Below are 26,125 nucleotides of genomic sequence, written 5' to 3'. Positions count from 1 at the left end.
GAAATGGCATAAATTCAAATCAAAATATTGGTTGTGTTTTTCCCATGTCATCGGTAGGAAGTATGTGCCATGCTAGCACTGAAAGCATGTTTAAAACACGGGCTGGCACTTCTTCAAAGCTAAGATCAGTAGGAAGTGCCGGCCTATGAGTTCTGAACAGGCTGGTGGTATCGGCATGGGTGGCTAACTAGCTTCCGAAAAGAGGAAGAAGCCCAGGCCACCAGCAGCTGAAGAAAAGGAAGAGGTCCAGGCACCAGGAATAGGGAGGGAGAGGGGAAGAATGGATATGGAGGGGAGAGGAGGGGTACCTTGCAGAGAAAGGCACAAAGGACAAAAGGTGTGGTGGTGGTGGGGGGGGGGGGGACTGGGACAATGCTCTTTTAATTTTTGCTGGCCATAAGTGCAGGAAAACAATATCCTCTGGATTCTATACATCGCGCTGAGATTTCCATGCAGAAATCGAAGAACCATGCACAGAACCTAATTGGTTAACAAGCCATTCGGTGGTAATTGCCAATTAACAAGCAAATATTGAAACTAATTGGCATGAATTAGAATTTATGCTCAGAATTGTCTAAGTATATTCTATAATGTGCTGCGTGTAAATTCTAAGTCACACAGTTGAAAAGGGGGTGTGGCCATGGGAGTGGAATGGGTGGGTCGTGGGCATTTCTGAAATCTATGTGTGTTGTTATAGACTATACCTGCTCTGCATCTGATTTAGGCGTCGACATTTACACCAGGTTTTATTTGACGTAACTGCCCGTGACTAAATTTAGTTGTGTGGACCAGCGCTTGGCATAGTCTATAAACCCTGCCGAAATTTTAGGCGTGATATATAGAATTTAACCCTTTGTGCATAAGTTTCCAGCCTCGACTTGATGTGTGTGGTACAGTTTATGTTCACAATAAAGACAGCCAGCAAAAATTAAGAGGTCCTTTTACCAAGCTGCAGAAAAAAGGTGGTAGCAGCGGGGGCTATTTTTCCAGTGCACCAAGCCCTTTTTACCGCAGTGGGTAAAAAGCCTCAAAAACAAAATGGCCATGTGATAAGGAAACTCTTACCAAGTGGCTATGCGGCACGGAAGTGGTGGTAAGTGCTCCGCAGTAACTGGGCAGCACGTGGAGATGCCCAATTACATAAGAACATAAGTATTGTCATACTGGTACAGACCGAAGGTCCATCAAGCCCAGCATCCTGTTTTCAACAGTGGCCAATCCAGGTCACAAATACCTGGCAAGATCCCAAAGAGTAGCAACATTCCATGTAGAACTGCAAACAATAGCAAGATTCTAGAATCCTAAAGAGTAACAAGATTCCATGTAGAACCCCAAAGAGTAGTAACAATCCATTCAGAATCCCAAGTACATAAGTACAAAAGTATTGCCATACTGGGAAAGACCAAAGGTCCATCAAGCCCAGCATCCTGTTTCCAACAGTGGCCAATCCAGGTCACAAGTACCTGGCAAGATCCCCAAAAAGTACAAGACGTTTTATGCTGCTTATCCTAGAAATAAGCAGTGGATTTTCCCCAAGTCCATTTTAATAATGGTCTATGGACTTTTCCTTTAGGAAGCCATCCAAACCTTTTTTAAACTCCGCTAAGCTAACTGCTTTTACTACAGTTAGCTTAATGCGCTTGACCCAAAACTACTGCCGGCAGTTGCGTTGGACCAGCTGTAGTCCTAGAATAGCAAGCGGTAAGCCTGCATTGGGCTTTCTACTGCTCTGTAAAAGGGCCCCTCTCCGCACACAGTTGCTAGGCATGTGCACTCCCTTTCTGACCCATGTGTGCACATGTATGTGCAGAGCTTAGAAAGAGCACTGGAGTGGGGTATATGATGCACTGCATTTCCTATAACAGTTAGCCAAGCTCTCTTTGCATAGAGAACAGGGATAATAAACTCATTAACTGGTCCTTTTACCAAGCTGCGGGAAAAAGGGCCCTGTGGTAGCGGCAGGGCCATTTTCCCCCATATACCAGGGCCCTTTTTTACCACAGTGGGTAAAAAGCCCCCAAAACAAAATGCGGCGGGGAGCCCTAACCGCCACACACTGTGGTGGCGGTAAGGGCTCCTGCAGTACGGGCAGCGCACGGGGTGCTTGATCACCGCTGGGTTACCGTCACACTAACCATTTTCCCCTGGCAATGGTGTACGTTTGACCCAGAACTAGCGTTGGCGGTTGTGTTGGGTTGGCGGTAATCCCGGAATAGCGAGCGGTAAGCCTGCGTTGGGCTTAGTGCAGCCCTGTAAAAGGACCCCTAACTGCCCTACAAATGAAAAGAAATGATAATAAAGGTACCATAAGTTTTTTCAACAATCCTGTCATAGTAATGCTTGAATGTTTTCACTTATATACACTGTCAGCTAGCACATTTGCTTATTTCCGATCTGAGGAAGAAGGGCAACCTTCGAAAGCTAATCAAGAAATGTATTAAGTTATGTCCAATAAAAAAGGTATCATCTTATTTTCTTTTCCATGTTTTATTTTGTTTGATTTCTATAGATTCTACATGGAATGTTGCTATTCCACTAGCAACATTCCATGTAGAAGTCGGCCCTTGCGGATCAGCAATGTGGCCGCGCAGGCTTCTGCTTCTGTGAGTCTGACGTCCTGCACGTACGTGCAGGACGTCAGACTCACAGAAACAGAAGCCTGCGCAGCCTTCTACATGGAATGTTGCTAGTGGAATAGCAACATTCCATGTAGAATCTCCAATAGTAGCAACATTCCATGTAGAATCTCCAATGGTATCTATTTTACTGTCATAGTAATGCTTGAATGTTTTCACTTATATACACTGTCAGCTAGCACATTTGCTTATTTCCGATCTGAGGAAGAAGGGCAACCTTCGAAAGCTAATCAAGAAATGTATTAAGTTATGTCCAATAAAAAAGGTATCATCTTATTTTCTTTTCCATGCTTTATTTTGTTTGATTTCTATTGATAACCTTAAGAGTGGACTAACACGGCTACCACACTCCTCTACTTCAACAATCCTAAATCTGGAGAGCAGAGACACCCTGCAGCCGGTAAACTTAACAGTACTGGGTGGGAGATTTGTCATCTTGCATTTCATTTCAAATCACTATTAAGGCACAAAAAAATTCAGCTCTGGTTTAAACACAGCCCTATTAGTCAAAGCTAAAGGCTAATTAGCTTACCTTGTCCATACCCTTGAAGTGTTTCTTTGGGGCTGTGGAGCTTCTCTCCAATACTTCAGAGCAGGGCTTCTCAATCCTTGCGGCTTGGAGTTTCAGCATTCCATAATGAATATGCATGTGGTAAATGTACATGTAAGAGAGACCCTATTGTATGCAAATCTACCAGTGGCGTACCAAGGGGGGGCGGTGGGGGCGGTCCGCCCCGGGTGCCAGTGGGTGGGGGGGGGGGGTGCTCCGCTCCCGCCACCTCCCGTGGCCGTTCCTGCGGCGCCACACATTAAAAAAAACCGGCAAAGCAGCGTCGCAGGCAGCGCCTCGTGCCCTGCTTGTAAAAAAAAAAAAAATCAAATCTCCTTCTCCTCCTCGTCTTGACGTCGACTCGGGCCTTCCAATCAATTTGATTGGAAGGCCCGAGTCGACGTCAAGACGAGGAGAAGGAAGGAGATTTGATTTTTTTTTTACAAGCAGGGCACGAGGCGCTGCCTGCGACGCTGCTTTGCCAGTGGGGAAGGAGAGGGGCGAAAGGGACTCGGGTGGGGGTGTTCAGAGGGGAGAAGGGGACTGGGGTGGGGGTCTCAGACAGGGGAGGGGAGAAGGGGACTGGGGTGGGGATCTCAGAGAAGGGGAGGGGAGAAGGGGACTGGGGTGGGGTGTTCAAAGGGGAGAAGGGGACTGGGGTGGGGGTCTCAGACAGGGGAAGGGGAGGGGAGAAGGGGACTGGGGTGGGGGTGTTCAGAGGGGAGAAGGGGACTGGGGTGGGGGTGTTCAGAGGGGAAAAGGGGAGGGGAGAAGGGGACTGGGGTGGGGATCTCAGACAGGGGAGGGGGAGAGGAGAAGGGGACTGGGGTGGGGATCTCAGATAGGGGAGAAGGGGACTGGGGTGGGGTGTTCAGAGGGGAGAAGGGGACTGGGGTGGGGATCTCAGACAGGGGAGGGGGAGAGGAGAAGGGGACTGGGGTGGGGATCTCAGACAGGGGAGAAGGGGACTGGGGTGGGGGTGTTCAGAGGGGAAAAGGGGAGGGGAGAAGGGGACTGGGGTGGGGGTGTTCAGAGGAGAGAAGGGGACTGGGGTGGGGGTCTCAGACAGGAAAAGGGGAGGGGAGAAGGGGACTGGGGTGGGGGTGTTCAGAGGGGAGAAGGGGGCTGGAACTGGGGGCTGAAAAAAGGGGCAGAGAGAGAGAGAGAGAGGGGACAGATCCTAGATGGAAGGGGGAGCGAGAGGGAGGGCAGACCCTGGATGGATGGGAGAGGGAGGGCAAATGGTGGATTGAAGGGGCAGAGAGAAAGGGCAGGCAGTGGATGGAAGGGACGGCAGAGAGGGCTGACACTGGATGGCAGAGAGAGAGAGAGAGAGAGTGAAGACAGATGCTGGATGGAAGGAAGACGGTGAAAAGAAGATGAGGAAAGCAGAAACCAGAGACAACAAACTGTAAATAAAATATATATTTTTTATTTTTTTTGCTTTAGGATAAAGTATTGTAGATATGTTAAATGTTTATAATAGAACATGTAAATAAGGTAATCTTTTTATTGGACTAATTTTAATACATTTTGACTAACTTTCGGAGAACAAAACCCCCTTCCTCAGGTCAGGATAGGATACTGTAACAGCACTATACTGTACTGACCTGAGGACGGAGGTTTTGGCCTCTGAAAGCTAAATGTATTAGTCCAATAAAATGGTATTAATTTACTTTCTATATTTGTTTTATTTCTATTTGTTAATTTGTAAAGTGGTGATTGGTACTTGTTAGTTTTTTTCAAATTTACATCTGCTGTCTTTATATTTTGCACAGTACTAGGGGACATTTTCTGTTTCTGTGGTGTTGCATTGTATACAGAGTCTGGCATTGGGGGTTCAGTTTAATTTTTGTCTAAATAGAAAGTTTATGATTACTTATCCTATAGTGGATTAGGGTGTATCTGTGTTTGTGAAAAAGACAAGGCTTTCAGTTGGCATTGACTGTGCAGGATCTACGATCTGTACTGTTCTGTCTGGTTTCGTTTTACAATAGGTGAATTGATGTTCTAGTGCTCACTGTAGTGTTTAAGATGCTTTCTTTTTCCTTGTGTGACTCGTAGAAATGACTGCTTATGGTATGGTAGAATTGCTCTATAGGTCCTGAGTGTTTTGTATTCTCGGCATGCCTAGTACTGGATTTGGGGGGGGGGGGGGGGGGGTGTTAAAAAATGACCGCCCGGGTGTCAACTACCCTAGGTACGCCACTGAAATCTACCTCTTACATATTCATTATCCGAATCCATAAACCTTCAAGAAGAGGCTTGAGAAGCACTGCTTTCGGGACTTATTCAATAAAGAATTTTTTTTTTTTACCCACAAGCATAGGCAAGGGGAAATCCTTACAGATCAGCACCAACAGTGGGGGATTAATGTAGGGCCCAGTGAATTGGGAGGTCCAAAGGCGTGTTGGGGGGGGGGGGGGGGAAGGAAATGTTCTTTGTGTCTCGGAGGACCCTTTACCAGCCTTCAGAAACTGTCGACCCCCCCTCTCTCCTCTCACTTGGAGGCATCTGGGCAGATTCCTTCACACACAAACACATTTCCTGTTGTACTCGGGGTGGTTATTATAGAAACTGTAATTAAGAGTGTAGAAATAACCTGCCATTGGAAAAGGGAGGAGCTTGCAGGGCAAGGCTGGCCTCCAAGTGGAGCAGTGAGCGCAGCCCTCCCACCTCCCCTTCTCCTCCCCCTCCACTGCTGCCTTCTCCCTGTCACTGTCAGCCGGGAGAGCCCGCAGCATGCAGCCGGCAACCGCTGGGACTAAGGCGCCTTGTGCCGGGCGCTAGGTCGCCTTCTCCGCGCCGTGGCTCGAGGCGGGATCCCGCGCGGATCGGATCGGAGCCCAGGTCCCGGGAGCTCCCCTGGCCACGGGCAGCCCATGATGTGCCTGGAGAGCGAGGGATCGGGCACCGGCGGCTACGCGGGCGACGACCGGCTGCTCACCCTGTCGGCCACCATGAGCCCGGCGGCTCCGGCGCTGACCGGTAAAGAGCTGGAGCTGCAGTGTCCGCCGCCGCCGTCGCCCCCGGTCCCCAACAAGCCCCGCAAGCTGGGCAGGGCCGGGGTGGCCGCGGCGACCATCCTCAGCATGGGCAACGTACTCAACTACCTGGACAGGTACACGGTGGCAGGTAAGGAGGCAAAGCATTCTCCGGCTCTCTCCCATCCCTTTGTCTCCATCCTCCCCCCCCCCCCCCCACCCTTCTCGCCCTGCATCCCTTTATCCGTTTTTCACCATCCTTTCGCGCATTCACCTGCCTCTCCCTCCCTCCCCTCCGCGCTTTACCGCTCTCCGTCCCTCTGTTTTCCAGCCTTCCCCCCCCCCCCCCCCTCCACCTCGCTGTCATTCGGCTCTAGGCAGAGGATGGACAGGGTGGAAACAGAAGGAAGCTTTCCTAGGCTGGCTTGTACCAAACGTACAGAATGAGAAGGCGACTGAAACGCCCCATGCAGGCATGTCGCAGTGATAAAGGCAATGGTTCAGATATATATATATTTTTTTAAATCCAATAGTTTATTTTTAAAAAATGCCCTTAGAGAGAGAGAATATAAATCTGTTTGTTGTTGTTAATGGTTAGGGTTTTTTTTTTTTTTTTTTTGCATTTTGGGCATAATTCATTGGCTCGAGCTCAAGGCCAAGTTACGTGCATTTCAGGTACAAAATACATTTCCCTGAGTTTGAGCAATCTAAGGAATAGTGTATGCACGGAGATGGCACTCCTGGGATGCTGAGTTAGAATATTCAGCTGCTTCCCTGTGTGTCTCCAGCACAGCACTGTGTACATCAGCTGTGTGCTCTACAAATCTTAATAACGGGAGGCAGAGAGCTGAGAGCAAAAAAAGTCATTAACAGCTATGTAAATATGGGAAATACCTGCTTCCTGTGCCCTGATCTAACTTGCTCTGAGCTACCAGTGAAATAAGTATCTGTTGGAGGTTTCCCATGTGGGAAAGGGCTTTTATACAACTGTGCAACCGCATACAGAGTAAAAAGTAGGCACACAGAAGAAATGTGCCTTCATGCATGCAGTCTGCCCCTAGGCGTTCCCAGGGGCGCAGCTTGGGTGAAGTGGAGGTACAAATTGTCATGTACACACACACACACATTGTACACCCTGTATGACCTACGGAGCAGGACACAGTGAGTGCCACTACCGATGCCCAGCTGCACAGATAAAATGAATGTATATATATTTTTATTTTAACATGTGCAGGGACCAGTCAGTGTAATGCTGGCTGGTGGTGGGCTTCTGAGTGGGTTCCTCACTGCCTATGGCCAAAAAAGGTATATTTAATTATTAAATATACTTTTTCCCCTCCCTCCCTAGGCAGCAGGAGCCCAACCAGACCCACCATCAATAAATTTTAATAGTGCCCAAGTTAAAATTTTAAAAAGGTTGCATATTTGTCATGGTGCCTTGGTGGGTTTTTAAGAGGGGATGTTCTCTGCAGTGCCTGGGTTAAAATTGAAAAGAAAAAATAATTTTAAATCTAATGAGGGTGGGCTTCTGGGTGAAGGTGGGCTCTGCAGTGTCCAGGACATTAAAAAAAATAAAATAAAGAAATTATATATAAGACCTTTGTCTTATATATAATGCTGGTGTCCTTCAGAGAGGGGGAAAGAGATGCCAGATCATAGGGGGATGGGTAAGAGGTAGGACAGGGTTGTCGCTCGGCTACAGGGAGGGGCTGATGCCTAGCTATCGGATGGATGGTGGGGAAGGGAAGGGATGATCCCGGGCTATGGGGATAGATTGGGGAGGGTTAAAGTAGAGAAGGGAACAGCTGATGCTGGGCTACAGGGATAGATGGGGGTAGGGAAGTGAAGTGCTGATGCTGGGCTACAGGACAATTTCTAAATTGGTCCTTTATTTTGTAATTTATGAGGGTTGGTCTGTGTTCTGCATGTGACCGAGTAGGTGAGAAATTCTGCTGGCAAGTGGTTTGTGTGGGGTTCTATGAGTCTGACTTGTCTGGCTTTTCCAATGGGATGCGTAGTGCTGTTGTGTATATTCACTGCTGCCTTTGTAAGGTATTGTTACTGGAATTGGTGTTAAGGTTTGCAACATAGGCTCTAAGAAGCCTCTTTGCAGGATTTAGTGTTACTTCACAAAGTACCTGGCAGTGACTTGTTTTTGTTGCTATTACTGAGGTGCTACCAGAATTTGAATCCATTGTTATATGTCATTGCTGTAATTATAATGCAGGATCCTGTCATGTGCGTTGAGATGTTTGCCATTATAGTAGACTTATGTCTGCTCAGGTTTGATATGGTATAATGTAACTATATTTACAAATATCAATTTTCCCATTAAGTATGTACGTGGTTTATATTGATGCAGGGCAGCTGTTGGGCAGACTATGTAGAAATCCATCATCGAGTGCATTCTAAGGCATTATTTTGTAGTATCCCAAGAAACACTACTCATACCTATATACATAGTGCCCACCAAGATTAGCTCTGGGCCCACCCAAAAGTCAGGTCTGGCTACGCCACATGGACCCTGGGATTCAAGATATTTGACCATGTTCTAAGTGAATCTATGTTATATCAGGTCTAAAATGTAATATGTAATTTTTTAAAACATGGATTCCAAGGCTTGACTGCATTATAAGCGAGCCTATGTTATGTGAGGTTATGTGAGGTCTACAGTGTATTATAGAGCAAGCACACTTTTACACAGATATTATTGTATTATTGGGGCTGGTTCTGGGAGCTTGAAGGCACATCAGTGTTTATGTTTCTTATAAAGGCAAAAATAGGCTTACAGCAGGTGCCTTTCTAGACTTCTCACATAGACTCCCTCTTCTAAAATTACTCCTTAGTAAATAACAATTGAAAGAATGGTGAATTGGAGCAGGATAGTTATAACCATTTTCAATTATATTCATCACGCTGTTAATGGTCATTTTATAAGGGAGGGGAAGGTGTCATTTAAGTCTGAGAATAACATTTTAGTGGTGTGTGTTAAATAGGTGGTAAGATGTTGGTTGGTGGTAACTTTTCCTAAGCCACGGTAGGGCTACCGCGTGGATAGCGTACACCAAATCAACCCTACTGCCAGTAAGCAGTTCTGAAGTTGGTGACCCCCTGTGGTATAAAATAACTTTCTGTTTTCTACTGCAGGAGGGCGTTACCGGCGATAATCAGTAGCATGGCCACCAGTGGCATAGTTATGTGGGGCCACAGGGGCCTGGGCCCTCATAGATTTGGCCCTAGACCCCCCTGCCGACGACCCTCTGGACCCCCCTCCCGCCGATGACCCTCCCCTGTCGCCGCCGTCACTGTGGGCTATCTTTGCTGGCGGGGGACCCCAATCCCCGCCAGCTGAGGTCCTCTTCTTCCAGCGAAGGCTTCGTTCTGTTTCTGACGTCCTGCATGTCGTTGGCAGGAGGGGGGTCGAGAGGGTCATCGGCAGGGGTCGTCAAAGTTGGTGGCGGTGGTGGTGGTGGCAGTGGCGGCGGGAGGGGGTCGGCAATGGTGGGGGGGTCGGCAATGGCGGGGGGGGGGTCTCAAATGTGCCCCTCACCTCGGGCTCTGGACCCCCCTCTCGCTGAAGTCTGGCTACACCCCTGATGGCCACATTGCCGCGTGCTGCCTGATTACCGCACAAATAGCGCATGAGCCCTTACCACCTTCTAAATATCAGACGGGAAGGGCTCAGGCAGTAAATAGCAGCGCAGTAATTTTAATATTAGAGCATGGCCATTTATTGCCCCGTTAAAAAAAAAAAGGCTTTTTTTCCCGCCACTGTAAAAATTGACCAGCGTGCGCCAAAACTAGCACAGGCCATTTCCTACCATGGCTTAGTAAAAGGGCCTCTATGTATGATATGGAGTGAAGAACGGCAGGGTTAAACGACAAAAATCTCAGAAAATCGCCCAAAGTGTCAAGTGCACTCACTGACAGGCAGCTGAAATGCATGTTGAAGCAAAGTGCTTAGAATAGCATTGAGGGTACCTGCACTTTTTGTTTGTGCAAAATCATTTCTCTGCTATTTTTTTTCATTAAATCCATACAATGGATCTGCAGTCCTTAAATACTTATGTGGGAAGGTTTTGGTTTTTGGCTGAAATAGCTGCAGAGCGATGGGAGACAACTGAAATGATGCCAACACTTTAGCATATGGAAACAGGGTGAGAGAAGGCGCTCCCCCGTGCCTCTCATACACAACTGCAGGCAGCACGGGGCTGGATTTTACTGACAGGTGTACAGCAGTATCACATTTGCATCTCTTTTGGAGCATAATAAAAAGGAAGGGAAAGAATTAAACTGCAAGATTCCTGGGCTGCTGTGCAACATGCAACGGCAGGTCGCTGATGCTCTCAATTGCAGACGTGTCTACTTCTTAAAGTGGGTAGTTTTTATAAAGAATTTTCTGCTTGTTAAGCAAACTTCAGATGCAGAAGATGGCTATTATTTATTTATTTGTCACATTTGTATCCCACATTTTCCCACTGATTGCAGCCTCAAAGTGGCTTACAATAATACTGTAATAAAGTTATAATGCAAAGAAGTACAATTTTGCAATTAAGAGCAAGATAGAAGTAACAATTGAACAGCAATTGGTATTGAGAATAAGATAGAATCAATAATTAATCAATAATAAAGAAAGAAAATAATATTAGTGCGTTAACATAGGCAGGCAGCACACTGCTCACTCAGGCCCAAACAGAGCTAGAGGTTTCAGTAAAATTGTGGGAAATTAGGCCACAGCTTTATTTTCAAACTTAAACAACAGAAATTAGGAAGAACCCGAGCCCGTGAAGTCCAGAGTCCAATATAGATCCCCTCCCCCGCCTTGCACTGCCTGTAGTTCTTGGCCCGCCTTACGCTGTCTTCTCCAGCAAGGCCACGCGCTATTTTGGTTCACTTCACCCACATTCGTTCACCTTCCGCGCCCACCGTGCACCAGCTAAGTGTGGGCCACAGGGCCACCGCCCAGCTTATGTCTCGACATCGTCTTCCGGTGGCCCACAAAGGTGTCGTCTGTCCACTGTTCCTATAAGCACAATTATCTGGGCTCAGGTGCCTCCGCCACACCCGGGGCAGCTAATTTGACCCGGATCCCCCCCCCCCCCCCCCCCCCGGAGCTAATATCACCAGCAGGAAAAATGCAGATTTTTACTTAGGAATTGTCATTTTAACTACACAGGGAAGTGTCCAAAGCATTCTCTGCAGCTCCCAGGAGCACCCTTGTAAAATTATTATATGGAAAGCAAATCCCGCCTCACTGAACAGAGTACAGTTGGCAAGATTCCCTTGGCATGGAGTTAGTGGCATATCATTGTAGTTACAGATCCAATTTTGCAGATGGCATGATTTTAAAGATTAAGGAACCTTTTTATTACAGTGCACTAAGCAGTTAGCAGCAGAATTAGAGTGTACGAACTGTTAGTGCGGGAGCACAGCGAGCATTAGCACATGCTAATTCATGTGTTGATTGCTTAACTTAATATCAAAGAAAAGCAGCGGCAGGAGCCTTCAAAATTGGGACACAATTTCTTTATTCGTACACCTTGTACATCAATTCCTTCCTAAATGACCCGACACAGGCCGTGTTTCGGCGCACAGCGCCTGCGTCAGGAGTCATTCAGTGGAGTGGTGATTTCTGGGAGGAAGCTATGGCTTTCTTCTGTAATGGTGACGAAGTTGGATGATTGTCCCGCTTCTTAAAATACTCTTGAGTAGTCCAATGAGACTGGAGCCAGATCCGTCCCTTCACGAATCTAAGTTAGAAAAGACGGATCTGGTTCCAGCCTCGTCGGACTACTCAGCGTACTAGTTTTTGTAAGAAGCGGGACAATCATCCAACTTCATCACTCACTAGAGAAGAAAGCCATAGCTTCCCTCTCAGAAATCACCACTCCATTGACTGACTTCTGACACAGGCGCTGTGCGCCGAAACACGGCCTGTGTCGGGTCATTAAGGAAGGAATTGATGTTCAAGTTGTACGAATAAAGAAATTAATTGTGTCCCAATTTTTAACTATTTATTTATTTTATTTGTTACATTTGTATCCCACATTTTCCCACCTATTTGCAGGTTCAGTGTGGCTTACATAGTTCCGTAACGGCGTTAGCCAGTTCCGGTATGAACAAATACAAGGTGATGTTGTGGTAGACTAAGGTTCTTGTATGGTGAATACATTAGGGGAACTTAGAGAGGAAGAGGAAGAGTTAGGTTATGTCCGTTATGGTCTTTGGTTACGTTGTGTCGCAGGTAGCCAGGTTTTTTTTATGTGGTGCCGTTGGAGTAAGCCTTTCTGAACAGGTTTGCTTTTAGTGCTTTTCGGAAATGTAGGTGGTAGAGTGTAGTTTTTACTACTTTTGGCAGTGCGTTCCGTAGTTGTGCGCTTATTTTGAAGGCTCCTGCTGCTTTTCTTTGATAGTTGGACTTGTTCTGTGCTTTCGACCCTCTCTGTGCTGCTTTGATTGCACAACTTGTCATGGGATGAGAAGTGGATGTTGCCACGATTTGGGTTTCTGCCAGGTACTTGCTGGGCTAGATGGACCATTGGTCTGACCCAGTATGGCTACTTTTATGTTCTTACGGATGGGGAATAAGCATGGACTGTGCGTTGTAAGTTAGTTCATGGTACTTTATCACATGTGACTGTTGCAGTCATCGTCGGGTAAGAACGTTTCTGTTTGATAACTGTGTGGGAAGATGCTGGGAGTTCTTCTCACAGTCAGTGCACACCCTTTGCATTTACGGCTGGTGATTTGGCTGTTTACAGTGTCCTAAGTGCAAATTTTTACTGAGTAGAGGAGTGTGGTAGCCGTGTTAGTCCACTCTTAAGGTTATCAATAGAAATCAAACAAAATAAAACATGGAAAAGAAAATAAGATGATACCTATTTTATTGGACATAACTTAATACATTTCTTGATTAGCTTTCGAAGGTTGCCCTTCTTCCTCAGATCGGAAATAAGCTTATTTCCGATCTGAGGAAGAAGGGCAACCTTCGAAAGCTAATCAAGAAATGTATTAAGTTATGTCCAATAAAAAAGGTATCATCTTATTTTCTTTTCCATGTTTTATTTTGTTTGATTTCTATTGATAACCTTACTGCACTTGTAAAGCAAGTTCTCATGATTTTGTAATTGTATATATTGTGAGCTGTCAAAGCAGTGATTCCAGTGCTGTTGTTCAAAACATCTGTTTACTTGTTTCCTGATTGTACTGGTTCCTCCTTTGGCCTTGCTCCTGGGTCCTTTTATTTTTTGGCCCTGCTGTACAGGTGGGGTGATGAATGATGATTTAACCTTTGTATAAGGAGTTTGACTCTTGAGATCATTTGTGCTGTTGTTTGTATACCCAGTTTGTTTGTTTTCCACTGAAAACTAAGTATCGAGCGGAATAAAAGTTGTTTAAAAAAATAAATCAATAAATAAAATTAATATCTGACTTTTCTTTTGAGGGACATTTCACTCCGACCAGAGCACAGTTGTTGAGGGTACGTCTGCCCATCTGTCTTTCTGTGTGCCCGTCTGCACACAGATTGTTGGACAACAGACTGCACCTGTGACCATGTTAGCTGCATTGAAGAGGTCAAAGGAAAACAAAAGTGGGATTCAGAGGAGGAGGAGGAGAAGGTCTCCGATGGCAGGAAGGAGTGGGATTGACAGGGAGCTATGTTTCCGCTAAGCTGCGCTGGAGTCCGTTACCCATCTTTTTACTGTCAGGGTGATGCTGCAGTCTCATGGTTTCAGGTCGCTGGGAGCTTGGTAGAACTTGCTTGTCCCATGCAATTGCAGCACCATCTCTACTGGAAGGAACGCAGGTAGTGGATTCTAGTGCATCGTACAGGAAACACCGACAGGGAGCCCAAGCCCCATCAGCAGAAAAGACTGAACAGTGATGTGGTGGAGGAGTGTCCAATGGGTCAGACCAAAGGTCCATCTCACCCAGTGCCCTGTTTCTAACAGTGGCCAGTCCAGGGCACCAATGCTTAATGATCTGGTGCTAAAGCCAACAGTGTAGACGCCGTAGCACAAGAACAGCGTAGAAACCTAACTCTCAGAGGCTCAAAGGAAATGGTATTCAAATTATATGCGTTCAATGAAAGCAAATAGAAGGGGAAGGAACGTGTCTGGTGCATGTGCACAAGACCTGCACTTACCGCAAAACTCTTGTGCTCACGTGCCAGGTGAGACTGGAAGTGCACGCACACATCGGCGCCTTTCTTCTGCACCTTTAAATATAAGCTTTTAAAAAAATCCCTTTCACTTGAGAAGCTCATATTTAAGCACTGAAGAATGGCACCGAAGTAGGCTTGCATTTTCTGCTTTCCTCGGACTCGCGTTTATAGGCCGCACGAGCTTCCTTCTGGAAATCCTCTCTTCAAAACCTTCAACACCACCCCCAAGCTGGTGGTAAGTTTCCAGCATTAAGGGCAGCGTTTGTTTCTGCGCTGCTGTCTGAGCATTCGGAGGGAATACCAAGGGCTCCTTTTACTAAGCGGCAGTAAGCCCAATGCGGGCAGCCCGGCGGTACTTCCCACCCCTAGCGTGCCGTCATTTCTGGCGCTACAAAAATTTATTTATTTTTGTAGTGCTGGAGTGTACGCAGCGGTAATTGGGCAGTGCCACGCGCTGGCCGGTTACTGCCGGGTTAACGTGGGAGCCCTTACCGCCACCTCAGTGGGTGGCATTAAGGGCTCCCCCCCCCCCCCCGAAATGGCCGTGCGGCAAGAGCTTTACTTGTCGCACGGCCATTTCCTGCAGGAAGGCGAAACGTCCCTTTTACCAGCTGCAGTAAAAGGGGGACCTTGGTGCTCGTGTAAAACGCATGCTGACGCCAGCGCCGGCCCCCTTGTGTTGCAGCTTGGTAAAGGGGGCCTCAAATGACCACATTAAAATCCGTTTGAGTACATTTAAATACAATTTGTGCCCATCTTTGGTGCACGTTGTTTCCTGCGCTAGAGCCCTCTGAATATTCTCCACCCATTAGTGCGTGCACTAGTCCAACGCTAATTGCCTCTAATGCTGGCATTAGGTCATGAGCATCAGCCCCCCCTGGTTACAAGTACCTGACAGAGTCCCAAAAAGTGACAATATTTTATGCTAGTGACCCCAGGGATAATCACAGCTACATTAACTGCTTTTACCACATCCTCTGGAGATGAATTCCAGAGCTTAACAATGCACCGAGTGAAAAAAAAAATTATTTTTTCCTGTTGGTTTTAAACGTAATGACTGGTGCTGTGGGATGCTCAGGCCCTGCCAGGTAAAGACTGGAGGAGCCACAGTTGAAGCATGAGGTTCTTGCACAGCTGTCTATTTCTTTAGAAAGTTGACTGTCCTGTTTGTTGTGTCAGCTGCTGTGCAGAGGTAGAGGGAGGGAGAGAGAGAGAGAGCATGGAGGGGGCAGAGATACTAAGAGAGAGGAACTGGAGGTGATTTACAGGGAGAAAAAGTGAGAGAGCAAGGAGAGCAGCTGGAGAGGTGGAACACAAAGATGGAGTGGCTGGAAGGAAAGTGAAGAACTGTGAAGATAAATAGGACACACATGGACACCTCCTATATTCCTCCATACTTACCTTCATACCACCATACCAGGGGCAGACTGGCAGTGATCTGAGCCCCCCGGGCAGAAGGGGTCATTGGGCCCCTGCTGCCACCCCCACCTTTGTTTCCACCACCCCCCCTGGACACTACAGCCCCCCAGGTCCTCCTTGAAGAGCTCTGGTGGTCTAGTGGCCTCTTCGGACGACAGGAAAGATTCCCCACTCCTTCTTGTCCGCTGCTGCTGCTCTGCCTGCCGCTACTGTTTCTTCTTAACGGCTGCTGAGACTTCCTGTAGCAATCTCACGGTCTCAACAGTCTCACAAGAACTGCCACAGGAAGTCTTAGCAGCCATTTTGAAGATGCAGTGGTGCTGGACAGAGCAGTGCAGTGGGCAGGGAAGAATGTGGTTCTTTCCTGCCCCCAAACAGGCCACTAAACCACCAGGGCCCTTCAAAGTAGGCCCGGGGAGTTGCGGGGGGGGGGGGGGGGGGGGGAGGCACTGGGCCCCCTGATCATTTGGACCCTCGGGCACTGCCCTGTTGCCTGTAGGGTCAGTCTGCCCCTGCCCCATACACATTCTCCCTACAGAAGCACTCACTCCCCTACACATGTTTATTTATTAGGATTTGTTTACTACCTTTTTGAAGGAATTCACTCAAGTATACAGTAAGAATAAATCAAACATGAGCAATAGACAATTGCAGCAGTAAAAATATTCAAATAACAATATAATAGCAACACATAAGTACATAAGTAATGCCATACTGGGAAAAGACCAAAGGCCCATCGAGCCCAGCATCCTGTCCCCGACAGCGGCCAATCCAGACCAAGGGCACCTGACAAGCTTCCCAAACGTACAAACATTCTATACATGTTATTGCCGAAATTGTGGATTTTTCCCAAGTCCATTTAGTAGCGGCCTATGGACTTGTCCTTTAGGAAACCGTCCAAACCCTTTTTAAACTCTGCCAAGCTAATCGCCTTCGTAGAGTGTCAGAGGGCGTGTATGTGTGTGCACACACACATTTACTTATTTAGCTCACATTTTTTTTCAGTGGTAGCTCAAGGTGAGTTACCATCAGGTACAGTGGATATTTCCCTGTCCTGGAGGGCTTATAATCTAGCTGGCCAATATTCGAAACTATTTAACTGTCTAGGAACAGCTCCTGCAAGTGCAAACTGATGTGGGAAAAAGGAACCTGAATTATAGCTACATCATGCAAGGTTCCACGCTAGGAGTCACGGACCAAGAAGGGGATCTAGGTGTCGTCGTTGATGATACGTTGAAACCTTCTGCTCAGTGTGCTGCTGCGGCTTAGAAAGCAAATAGAATGTTAGGTATTATTAGGAAAGGAATGGAAAACAAAAATGAGGATGTTATAATGCCTTTGTATCGCTCCATGGTTCGACTGCACCTCGAATATTGTGTTCAATTCTGGTTGCCGCATCTCAAAAAACATATAGTGGAATTAGAAAAGGTGCAGAGAAGGGTGACGAAAATGATAAAGGGGATGGGACGACTTCCCTATGAGGAAAGGCTAGAGTGGATAGGGCTCTTCAGCTTGGAGAAAAGGCGGCTGAGGGGAGATATGATAGAGATCTATAAAATAATGAGTGGAGTGGAACTGGTAGATGTGAAGCGTCTGTTTATGCTTTCCAAAAATACTAGGACTAGGGAGCATGCGATGAAGCTACAATGTAGTAAATTTAAAACGAATCTGAGAAAATCTTTCTTCACTCAATGTATACTTAAACTCTGGAATTCATTGCCAGAGAATGTGGTAAAGGCGGTTAGCTTAGCAGAGTTTAAAAAAGGTTTGGATGGCTTCCTAAAGGAAAAGTCCATAGACCGTTATTAAATGGACTGGGAAAATCCACTATTTCTGGGATAAGCAGTATAAAATGTTTTGTACATTTTTGGAATCTTGCCAGGTATTTGTGACCTGGATTGGCCACTGTTGGAAACAGGATGCTGGGCTCGATGGACCTTTGGTCTTTCCCAGTATGGTAATACTTATGTACTTTTGACCAGTTAAATAGCATTTTAGCACCTAACCGTGGATATTTGGTAGGAGATTGTTAAGGAATATGCTTCAATTTCCGAGCAGAAATCTCGGCGCGATATAGAATCTAGTGGATATGTTCAGCAGGAGGTAACTGTTATCTCCTACTAAATACCCAACGCTTACCTTCTGCTGAACATATCCCCTGGATTCTATATCGCGCCAAGATTTCTGCTTGGAAATTGAAGCATATTCCTTAACAATGCGCATAACTTAATTAGTTAACAAATCTAATCAGCTGGATGTTAACAAGCAATTATCACACTAACTGGCATTAATTAGAATTTACGTGCACTACCCAGTAAGTGTATTCTGCAAAGTGGTGTGTGTAAATTCTAATGCGCGCTGCCCAAAAGGGGGCGTGGCTAAAGGCATAGAATGAGCAGGTCGTGGGCAATCTGAGAAACTATGTGTAGGGTTATAGAATACATCTGCTCCACGCCCAACTTAGGCCCCAGTATTTACATCAAGTTTTACTTGGCGTAAATAGCTGCACTGAGTTAGGCGCTATCGCGACCACTTGGCGTATTCTATGTACCATGCAGAAATTTAGGCTTATTCTATAAAGTACGCCTAAATGAAGGCGTACTTTATAGAATGTGTTTGGGCCAATTTCATTTCAACGCTGAATTGTTAGGTGTGATGTATAGAAACTAGTTCTAAACAGCTATATTGTGTGACGTGAGCTGGTTAGGCGCAGATATCCAGCGTCAAACCAGCTATGTTTAGTGGTTAAAATAGGCCACATAAATAGCAGGCCTATCTTTAATGCTAAGCAGTTAACTGGTTAGCCTTGAATATTGGCTTAACTGGTTACGTTGTGATGGTTGAAAATGAAACTGGATTTTTCAATGCTGGAAATGGCCCGGCATTGAAAATATCTGGATTTAATGCTTGGTGGTGACTGAATATTGAGGGGGGGGGGGGGGGGGGGTGGTAGGTCTGTACCTGAGGTGATGGAGTGTTTGTGACTTCCCTAAGATCATGAGGAGCAGCAGTGGGATTTGAACTGGGCTTCTCTGTCAGCCTGGTGCTTTGACCACTAGGCTAGTTCTCCACTCCCACCTTCTCACCCACAAGCACCCTTCCCTACACACATATCCATCAACCTCACTTCACACCCCATCACCACTCACACACCTACCCACACACCCTCCACCATTCCGTTGAGCCACACTCCACCATACCTCTCCCCCGGAGACTGTCACTGAAGGAAGGGAAATGCAAAGTTCTGTCACACTATAAGTGCACACTCTCTAACTTTGCTTCTTTGTCTTTATAGAATACAAAGACATGACAGTTTTGTTGTGGCCAAGGTGCCTTTATAAATAATCTTTTACACTGAATCTACCTTCACCTGTTTGTTCATACATCTATGTTCTGTGTAAATCAATGAGACACTGGGAATGTAAGTCTGATGAGGACTGGTGCAGTAGCACCCCTGATTTATTGACACTGGCTCTGGTGGGAATAGACAAGCAGGTGGATCTTTCAAGGGCACTAAATGGAGCAGAAATCAGAAAAGAGAATCATAACAATTGTGTTTGTCACAGTGGCCAGTTGACTTTGCTAGTATGGCTTTTTTAACATATAGAACCACCTCTTTAAGAAACCCAGGGGGCTCTTCTACTCAAATCGGTTAAGTTTGGGGTTTAATGTACTGTAACGCTAGAGGCCGACTGAAATAGCTTTTTCCAGTTTCGGCCGAAACCAAAACTCTCTAACCACTTTTGACCGAAACCGAAACTGCAGCGAACCTTATCGCCTGGTTTCGGCTGAAACAGAAAACTAAAAGTTTGTTTGTGTGAATGTGAACCGATGAGGCCCACTGGGGATTTTCAGAGCTTGCAGTCCCAGCCCTCTGCTAAACCCACAGGAGATTATTACCCTCCAGCACCAGGAACTGCAAGCACAGCCTGACAACTGGGAGATCCATTTTAACAAGGACTTCTTAAGTCTGGCATGTTTAGGTTCCAAAATCAATGCAGATGTAGTTAAATGTCCTCTGAGACAGGAAATTTGTGGGAATATGTAAAGAAAAAAAATCATGATTATCTGCTTTTTATGCTTACCCAAACTGTGCACAAGTAACAAGAGAAAGTAGCATTGAGATGTTTTCCGTTTTGTATTTAATTAAAGAACAAGCATGATATAGATTCTTACTAAAATAGGGTAGAGGAGTCCAGACACTGATGTAAACACTGCGGACATTATACCAGCCTGATGCTCAATCCAGAATAAAAAAGCCCATTGATGTTACTGAATGCTCTGAAAAATTGCAATCAAGAGCAATACATTTCTCAAAATATTTTCTGTTATATAAACTTCACTTCATTGTAATATCATTTTCCTACTAACACTATTAATTGACCAGGACAGGTGGGCAGGAGGCAAAGGCAACTCCTGTTTGGAGGGGAGGGGGAGGAAAGGAGAAATCACAAAGTTTTGGCCTCACTGAAAACACACGGTCAGTTTTGGCCAAAACTGAAACCTTGGTCGTAGCTTTTTGGCTAAAACCAAAACCAGGCAGAAGAAAAGATTTGGGGTCAGTTTTGGCTAAGTAACTGTAACAGAAACTGAAATTCGGTCGGCCTCTATATAACGTCAGAATTTTAGCATGTTGCAAGACCGAAGTTGATGCTGCATGAAGAAGGGGTGTTCTCAGTATTTTTTTAAAATTGCAGATTGTGTGTTAACATTCAGATTAACAGTTGGTACCTGCTCCAGGTTAACATGGAAGCACTTAGCATCTCCCTCTTATTTAGAAGTGGGTAAACGATCCCGCCTTAACTTACTGCTGTTTCTGCTGCTTTTCAGGAGAGAAACTGTTTAAACTAGTGGGTGAAATTTTTTGGCCATATCACTGGGTGACTCCATTTCATGCAATTGGACAAGAATAATTCCACCCCAAACACTATTAGTTTTCTGGCCACACCAGCAGATAGTGTTTCCCTTTGACCCCTGAGGCGTGCTGATAATTAGCGTGTGCTGAACACTAGAGATGCCCATAGGAATATATGGGTGTCTTTAGCGTTTAGTGCATGCTAAAAACGTTACTGCGTCTTTGTAAAGGCCCTCTAAATTAATGCTGAATCACAGTAGATATGTAACAGCGCATACAGATTGTTTTAAATGAAGTGTTGTTCTCCAGGAGATGTGACGATGCTGGTTGATACAATCTCTAAACAGAGCTTTTTGTCTGACTAGAAAATAAATCTTCTTCTAACAGATAATTCATTGATTGTGTTTGTGTACAAATTTCTGGTGCTGGTTCAGTAGAAAAGCTGTCCCAGTTACCATTGCTTGAAGGGCTTAATTCACCCAAATTCAGTTTTTTTGGCCTCTGGAGGAAGAATATTAGGGGAAAAATTGCCTGAGAGGAAACTTGTAAAAGTAGACATTTTGGACAAATGTATCAAAAATGTAAAAATAATATTTGTCAGAGCCTGAAAAAAACAAAACAAAACCACAAGAGAAGAGGCCACAAAAGACCATTTATTTTGCTTCCAAAAATTTATTGACAAAAATATTTATGTGCCTTTTATTCACCTGCAGTCACTCTCAGATTTTATGATATTTATTTATTTTTATTTATTTATTTATTTTGTTACATTTGTATCCCACATTTTCCCACCTATTTGCAGGCTCAATGTGGTTTACAAAGTACTGTAAAGGCGATCGCCAATGCCGGTATGAACAAATACAGAGTGATGTTGTGGTAAAGTGAAGTTCCTGTGTGACAGACACATTGGGGAATCGTAAGGAGGAAGAGTTAAGTTATGTCCAGTACGAGCTTTGGTTTCGTTGTGTTGCAGGGTTAAGGCATTTAAGTTGGGTCGGTAGGGTATGCCTTTTTGAACAGGTTAGTTTTTAGTAATTTCTGGAAGTTTAGGTGGTCATATGTTGTTTTCACGGTGCTTGGTAATGCGTTCCATAGTTGTGTGCTTATATAGGAGAAGCTGGATGCTTAGGTTGATTTGTATTTGAGTCCTTTGCAGCGTGGGTGGTGGAGATTTACGTATGTTCGTGTTGATCTTGTTGTGTTTCTGGTTGGTAGGTCTATGAGGTCTGTCGTATCCCGAGGCTTTGCTGTAGATGATTTTATGAACCAGGGTGCAGATTTTGAACGCAATACGTTCTTTGATTGGGAGCCAGTGCAGTTTTTCTCGTATGAAAATATTTTACTTGCAAAAAAAGTTCTTCTCAAAAAATAAAAACCTTTATCTGACAACCATATTATATATTAATCTATTATTGTGCTCAGAGAACAAGTTGTGGCTATACCAAAATATAGGAATATGGCCACTTTTATCTATCTTCGCACAGTTGTGTGTCAATTTCTACTCCTTTATCAAGTATCGTGCTTGACACTTATCTTGTTGACAGCTCACGTGGAGGCATATTTTCAAAGCACCAGACTTTAAAAAGTTACATTGTGTAACCTATGGAATTTTGTAAGTCGGCTTTGAAAATGAGCCCATAGAATCCTCTACTTCAAGATGTTCATCCACAGATTCACCCTCATCAATGTAAGTCTATTCCACAGAGATTGATTTCATTGACACACTGTGGTCAGCAGTGTTGTGGCCTGCATTGGAAAGATATTCTGCTGCTCTCCTTCAGTTGATCAGAATCCAAAATGGCCCCAACTTAAAATGAATTAGTTTTTTTCAGTTTTAAGGAAAGAATCCTATACTGTCGCTGCCCCCTGTTTTAGCCCTCTTAAACGGGGAACAAAGACCAAAAATGGAAATGGAAAAATCTCAAATTAAAGAACGCATATATTGTGGTATTAGTTTATAAGTGATCTTAAATAGGAGACATCCCATCTTAAACAACACCCTAGCCTCAATAGGGAGCCAATGCAATTTCGCAAAACAAGGTGTAATTCTATCTGATTTCTTTAAGGAGAAAATCAAACGAGCTGCCACATTTTGGACTGTTTAAATTTTTCTCAGCACTCATTTCAGCAGACCTAAGTATATGACATTACAGTAGTCTAATTTACTTAAAATCAAAGATTCTACCACCGACTTTAAAAGGTCTTCCAATAAGTATCTTCTACTACACCTTAGCTGTTTCATTACATAGGAAGAATGCCATAAAATCAAATGGTTCCATAGATAGTGTATCATTTATTACAATTCCCAAAATTTGAATGGAGCTGTCTGAAGAACAAGATATCTCATTAAGGAGGATGTTACTTTCCCTTATAAACTAATGGGTCCTTTTACTAAGGTGCACTGAAAAAATGGGCTGGGCTAGTATAGGCGGGTGTTTTGGGTGCAAGCAGATCTATTTTTCAGCGTGCCTGTAAAAAAGGCCTTTTAAAACTTTTTACAGAAATTGGATGTGCGGCAAAATAAGAATTGGTGCACGTCCATTTTGGGTCTGAGACCTTACTGCCGCCCATTGACTTACTGGTAAGGTCTCACTTGGTAACTGTGCAGTCATCATCTATGTGCGTAGAATGACAATTACCACCAGGTTTCCGCTGTGCACAGGAAAATAAAAATTATTTTCCGGCACGCGTAAAAAATGAAATTACTGCCCGGTAGCCCTTCAGTCCGTTCAGAACTCAGCTGCACGTCTTATCTTCCGCCTGGACTGATATACTCATATCACCCCTCTCCTCAAGTCACTTCACTGGCTTCCAATCAGGTACCGCATACAGTTCAAGCTTCTCCTACTAACCTACAAATGCACTCGATCTGCAGCCCCTCCTTACCTCTCTACCTCATCTCCCCTTACGTTCCTACCCGTAACCTCCGCTCTCATGACAAATCCCTCTCCACCACCGCCAACTCCAGGCTCCGCCCTTTCTGCCTCGCCTCACCCCATGCTTGGAATAAACTCCCTGAGCCCATACGCCAGGCCCCCTCCCTGCCCATCTTCAAATCCTTACTCAAAGCCCACCTTTTCAATGTCGCCTTCGGCACCTAACCACTTTACCTCTATTCAGGAAATCTAGACTTCCCCAACTTGACATTTTGTCCTTTAGATTGTAAGCACTTTTGAGCAGGGTCTGTCCTTCTTTGTTAAACTGTACAGCGCTGCGTAACCCTAGTAGCGCTCTAGAAATGTTAAGTAGTAGTAGTAAAAGGGTCCCTAAGCATTTTCCCTCTTTTATACATCTGTCCTGATGCTCATCTGTGCCACAGTTTACTTTGACCCCTATGTCTGACTTTTAGGCAGGGGCGTAGCCAGACACCAAATTTTAGGTGGGCCTGGGCCCAAGATGGAAGAACCCCGCCCTGTCCCACAGGTGATTTGGTCTCTTCTTCGATCACCTGCATGCCATATGGTCTGTCAAACATCCCCCCCCTCTCCCGCATACCTTTTAAATAGCAGATTTTCACTGGCAGCGAGCAGCAACTAATACACACCGCTCATGCTGGCCCCACAGCCTCCCCACTGATGCAACTTCCTGTTTCCGCATACGCAGGAATACGTCAGAGAGAAGCCTGTGGGGTTGGTGCGAGCAGTATATATCAGTCACTGCTTGTTGCAGGTGAAGATCTGCTATTTACAAGGTATGCAGGAGGAACAGTTGTTGGGAGTTTTCAGCTGGTGGGGCTTGGGAATCCCTGCCAGCCACATCATAGGTGTGTGGCTACTGGGTGGGCTTGAGCTCATAGTGGGTGGGCCTGGGCCCACCCAGGCCCACCCTTGGCTACACCACTGCTATTAGGTGTGACTGTTGAGTGACAGTGGAGATTCTCCCTTTCCAATGCAGCCTCCACAGAATCTCAGTCCCAGGCCTCCTGAGCAACACAAGCAGCGGGGTCCAAGCATTGACCCCAGGTCCTCCACCTGCTAGCCCATATGTACAGTTAATGGTTAATAGAATGAAGGGTGAAGAGTGGAGGAGTGGCCTAGTGGTTAGAGCACTGGTCTTGCAACCCAGAGGTGGCCAGTTCAAATCCCGCTGCTGTTCCTTGTGATCTTGGGCAAGTCACTTAACCCTCCATTGCCTCAGGTACAAACTTAGATTGTGAGACCTCCTGGGACAGAGAAATATCCAGTGTACCTGAATGTAAGTCACCTTGAGCTACTACTGAAAAAGGTGTGAGCAAAATCTAAATTAATAATACATGACACTCTGCTTACAGATTCATAGTGACAATGTAAGTAAGACCCAGGATTCTGAAATAATGCTGTTACAGGGATTGTTGTAATAGAATTTAATATGGTGGACAAATAACATACTGTGTAGCGACCTGTAGTTACACAGAGGGAAGGAAAACATCTTTCACTATGATAAAGACAGAGTGTACACTGGTTGCCAATTATTATTTTTAATCACAAGGAAGGGATTGGCTTCTCTTCAACCTAGGAAGGCCCAGGCCTGCAACACAAATTGCTATGCAATGCGGTTTGCAAAGTGGAAAGCAAATAATAATTTTGTCTGGCAAATTAGGACGCTGTGCCAGCTGTGTGGTGCCCCCTGTAATTTGCTCTGGACTGTTGCTCAGAATGTCATCTGATGCGAATGAAGCAGTGAAAGTGGAATCTGCAAGTTCAGTAATAGACATGGAAGGCAATTGTTCCTGGTTTCGCAAATGGAAGTAATCGAATTAACCCATTAGTGCCCATGTGGGAACATTGGGCACTAATGGGTTAAGAAATGGTGTGATACTAAACGGAAGGATGCTTAGCTTTTTGGAAGACCTCCCAGTAGAATTCTTTGGCTGCTTCACTCTCGCCCTCTCTGTCTGTTCCATGCACTTGCATTGATGCTCTCCCCAGAATTAGCTTTCTCTTTCTGCTCTGCGTTGCACCATCGCTCACCTCTTGCTCCTTTTTTTGGCATTTGTCACTCCTCGCCTGGACACAGAAGATTATTCTAGTTTTTCCAGGAACTGGTGTGTAACCCCCAGGGCAGGTCTATTCTGTAGTCAGACATATTGCCCCTTCCTCAGCCAGAGCCAACCCCAAACCACCATTGGCAAGCTCGGAGAATAATCTCAATACAGCCCAGGCTCGAGGACAACGAATGAGAGGTAAAAGAAAGGGGTAGGGGTGGGGGTGGGGGGGGGGGGGGGGAAAGATCTCACCCACTTTCATTTCAAAAGGTTACAGCTAAAGCTCCAGATCAACAATATAAAATCTTGGGGACACTCGCTTCTTTCAAAAAAAATAAGGAAATGTCTAATTCTGTTATCATTATGGTCTTAATTTGTTCCTCCTAGTAATTTAAATTCCTACAAGATTACGGGGTTGTTTGTAGATCTGTAATTCTTTGCATTGTAATTTGCCCTTGGAAGTACTGGTCCTGTGGGCAGCTCCCTTTCTCAGCTGCAAGCTCCAGCCCTGAGTACACACTGTCATGGCTCGTTGCAAAACAACACTTTGGTTT

At 45.5% G+C, this 26,125-nt stretch overlaps 1 protein-coding gene across 2 annotated transcripts in view; it reads left to right on the top strand.

Annotated features, from left to right (window-relative positions):
• The first annotated feature begins 5,923 nt into the window (after positions 1–5,923).
• The window catches only part of SPNS2 (sphingolipid transporter 2), a 219,385-nt gene continuing 199,183 nt past the window's right edge, over positions 5,924–26,125 (top strand). For both annotated transcript variants that reach the window (XR_003939903.1, XM_030185886.1), the window contains exon 1: positions 5,924–6,321. Coding sequence is in view for 1 of the 2 variants with exons in the window: in XM_030185886.1 (XP_030041746.1) it covers positions 6,069–6,321 (253 nt within the window). In the remaining variant the exon portion in view is untranslated. The remainder of the gene's footprint in view (positions 6,322–26,125) is intronic.

The sequence above is a fragment of the Microcaecilia unicolor genome, chromosome 13 (assembly GCF_901765095.1).
Source record: "Microcaecilia unicolor chromosome 13, aMicUni1.1, whole genome shotgun sequence".
Lineage (NCBI taxonomy): Eukaryota > Metazoa > Chordata > Amphibia > Gymnophiona > Siphonopidae > Microcaecilia > Microcaecilia unicolor.
This window is presented reverse-complemented; position numbering and strand designations above follow the sequence as displayed.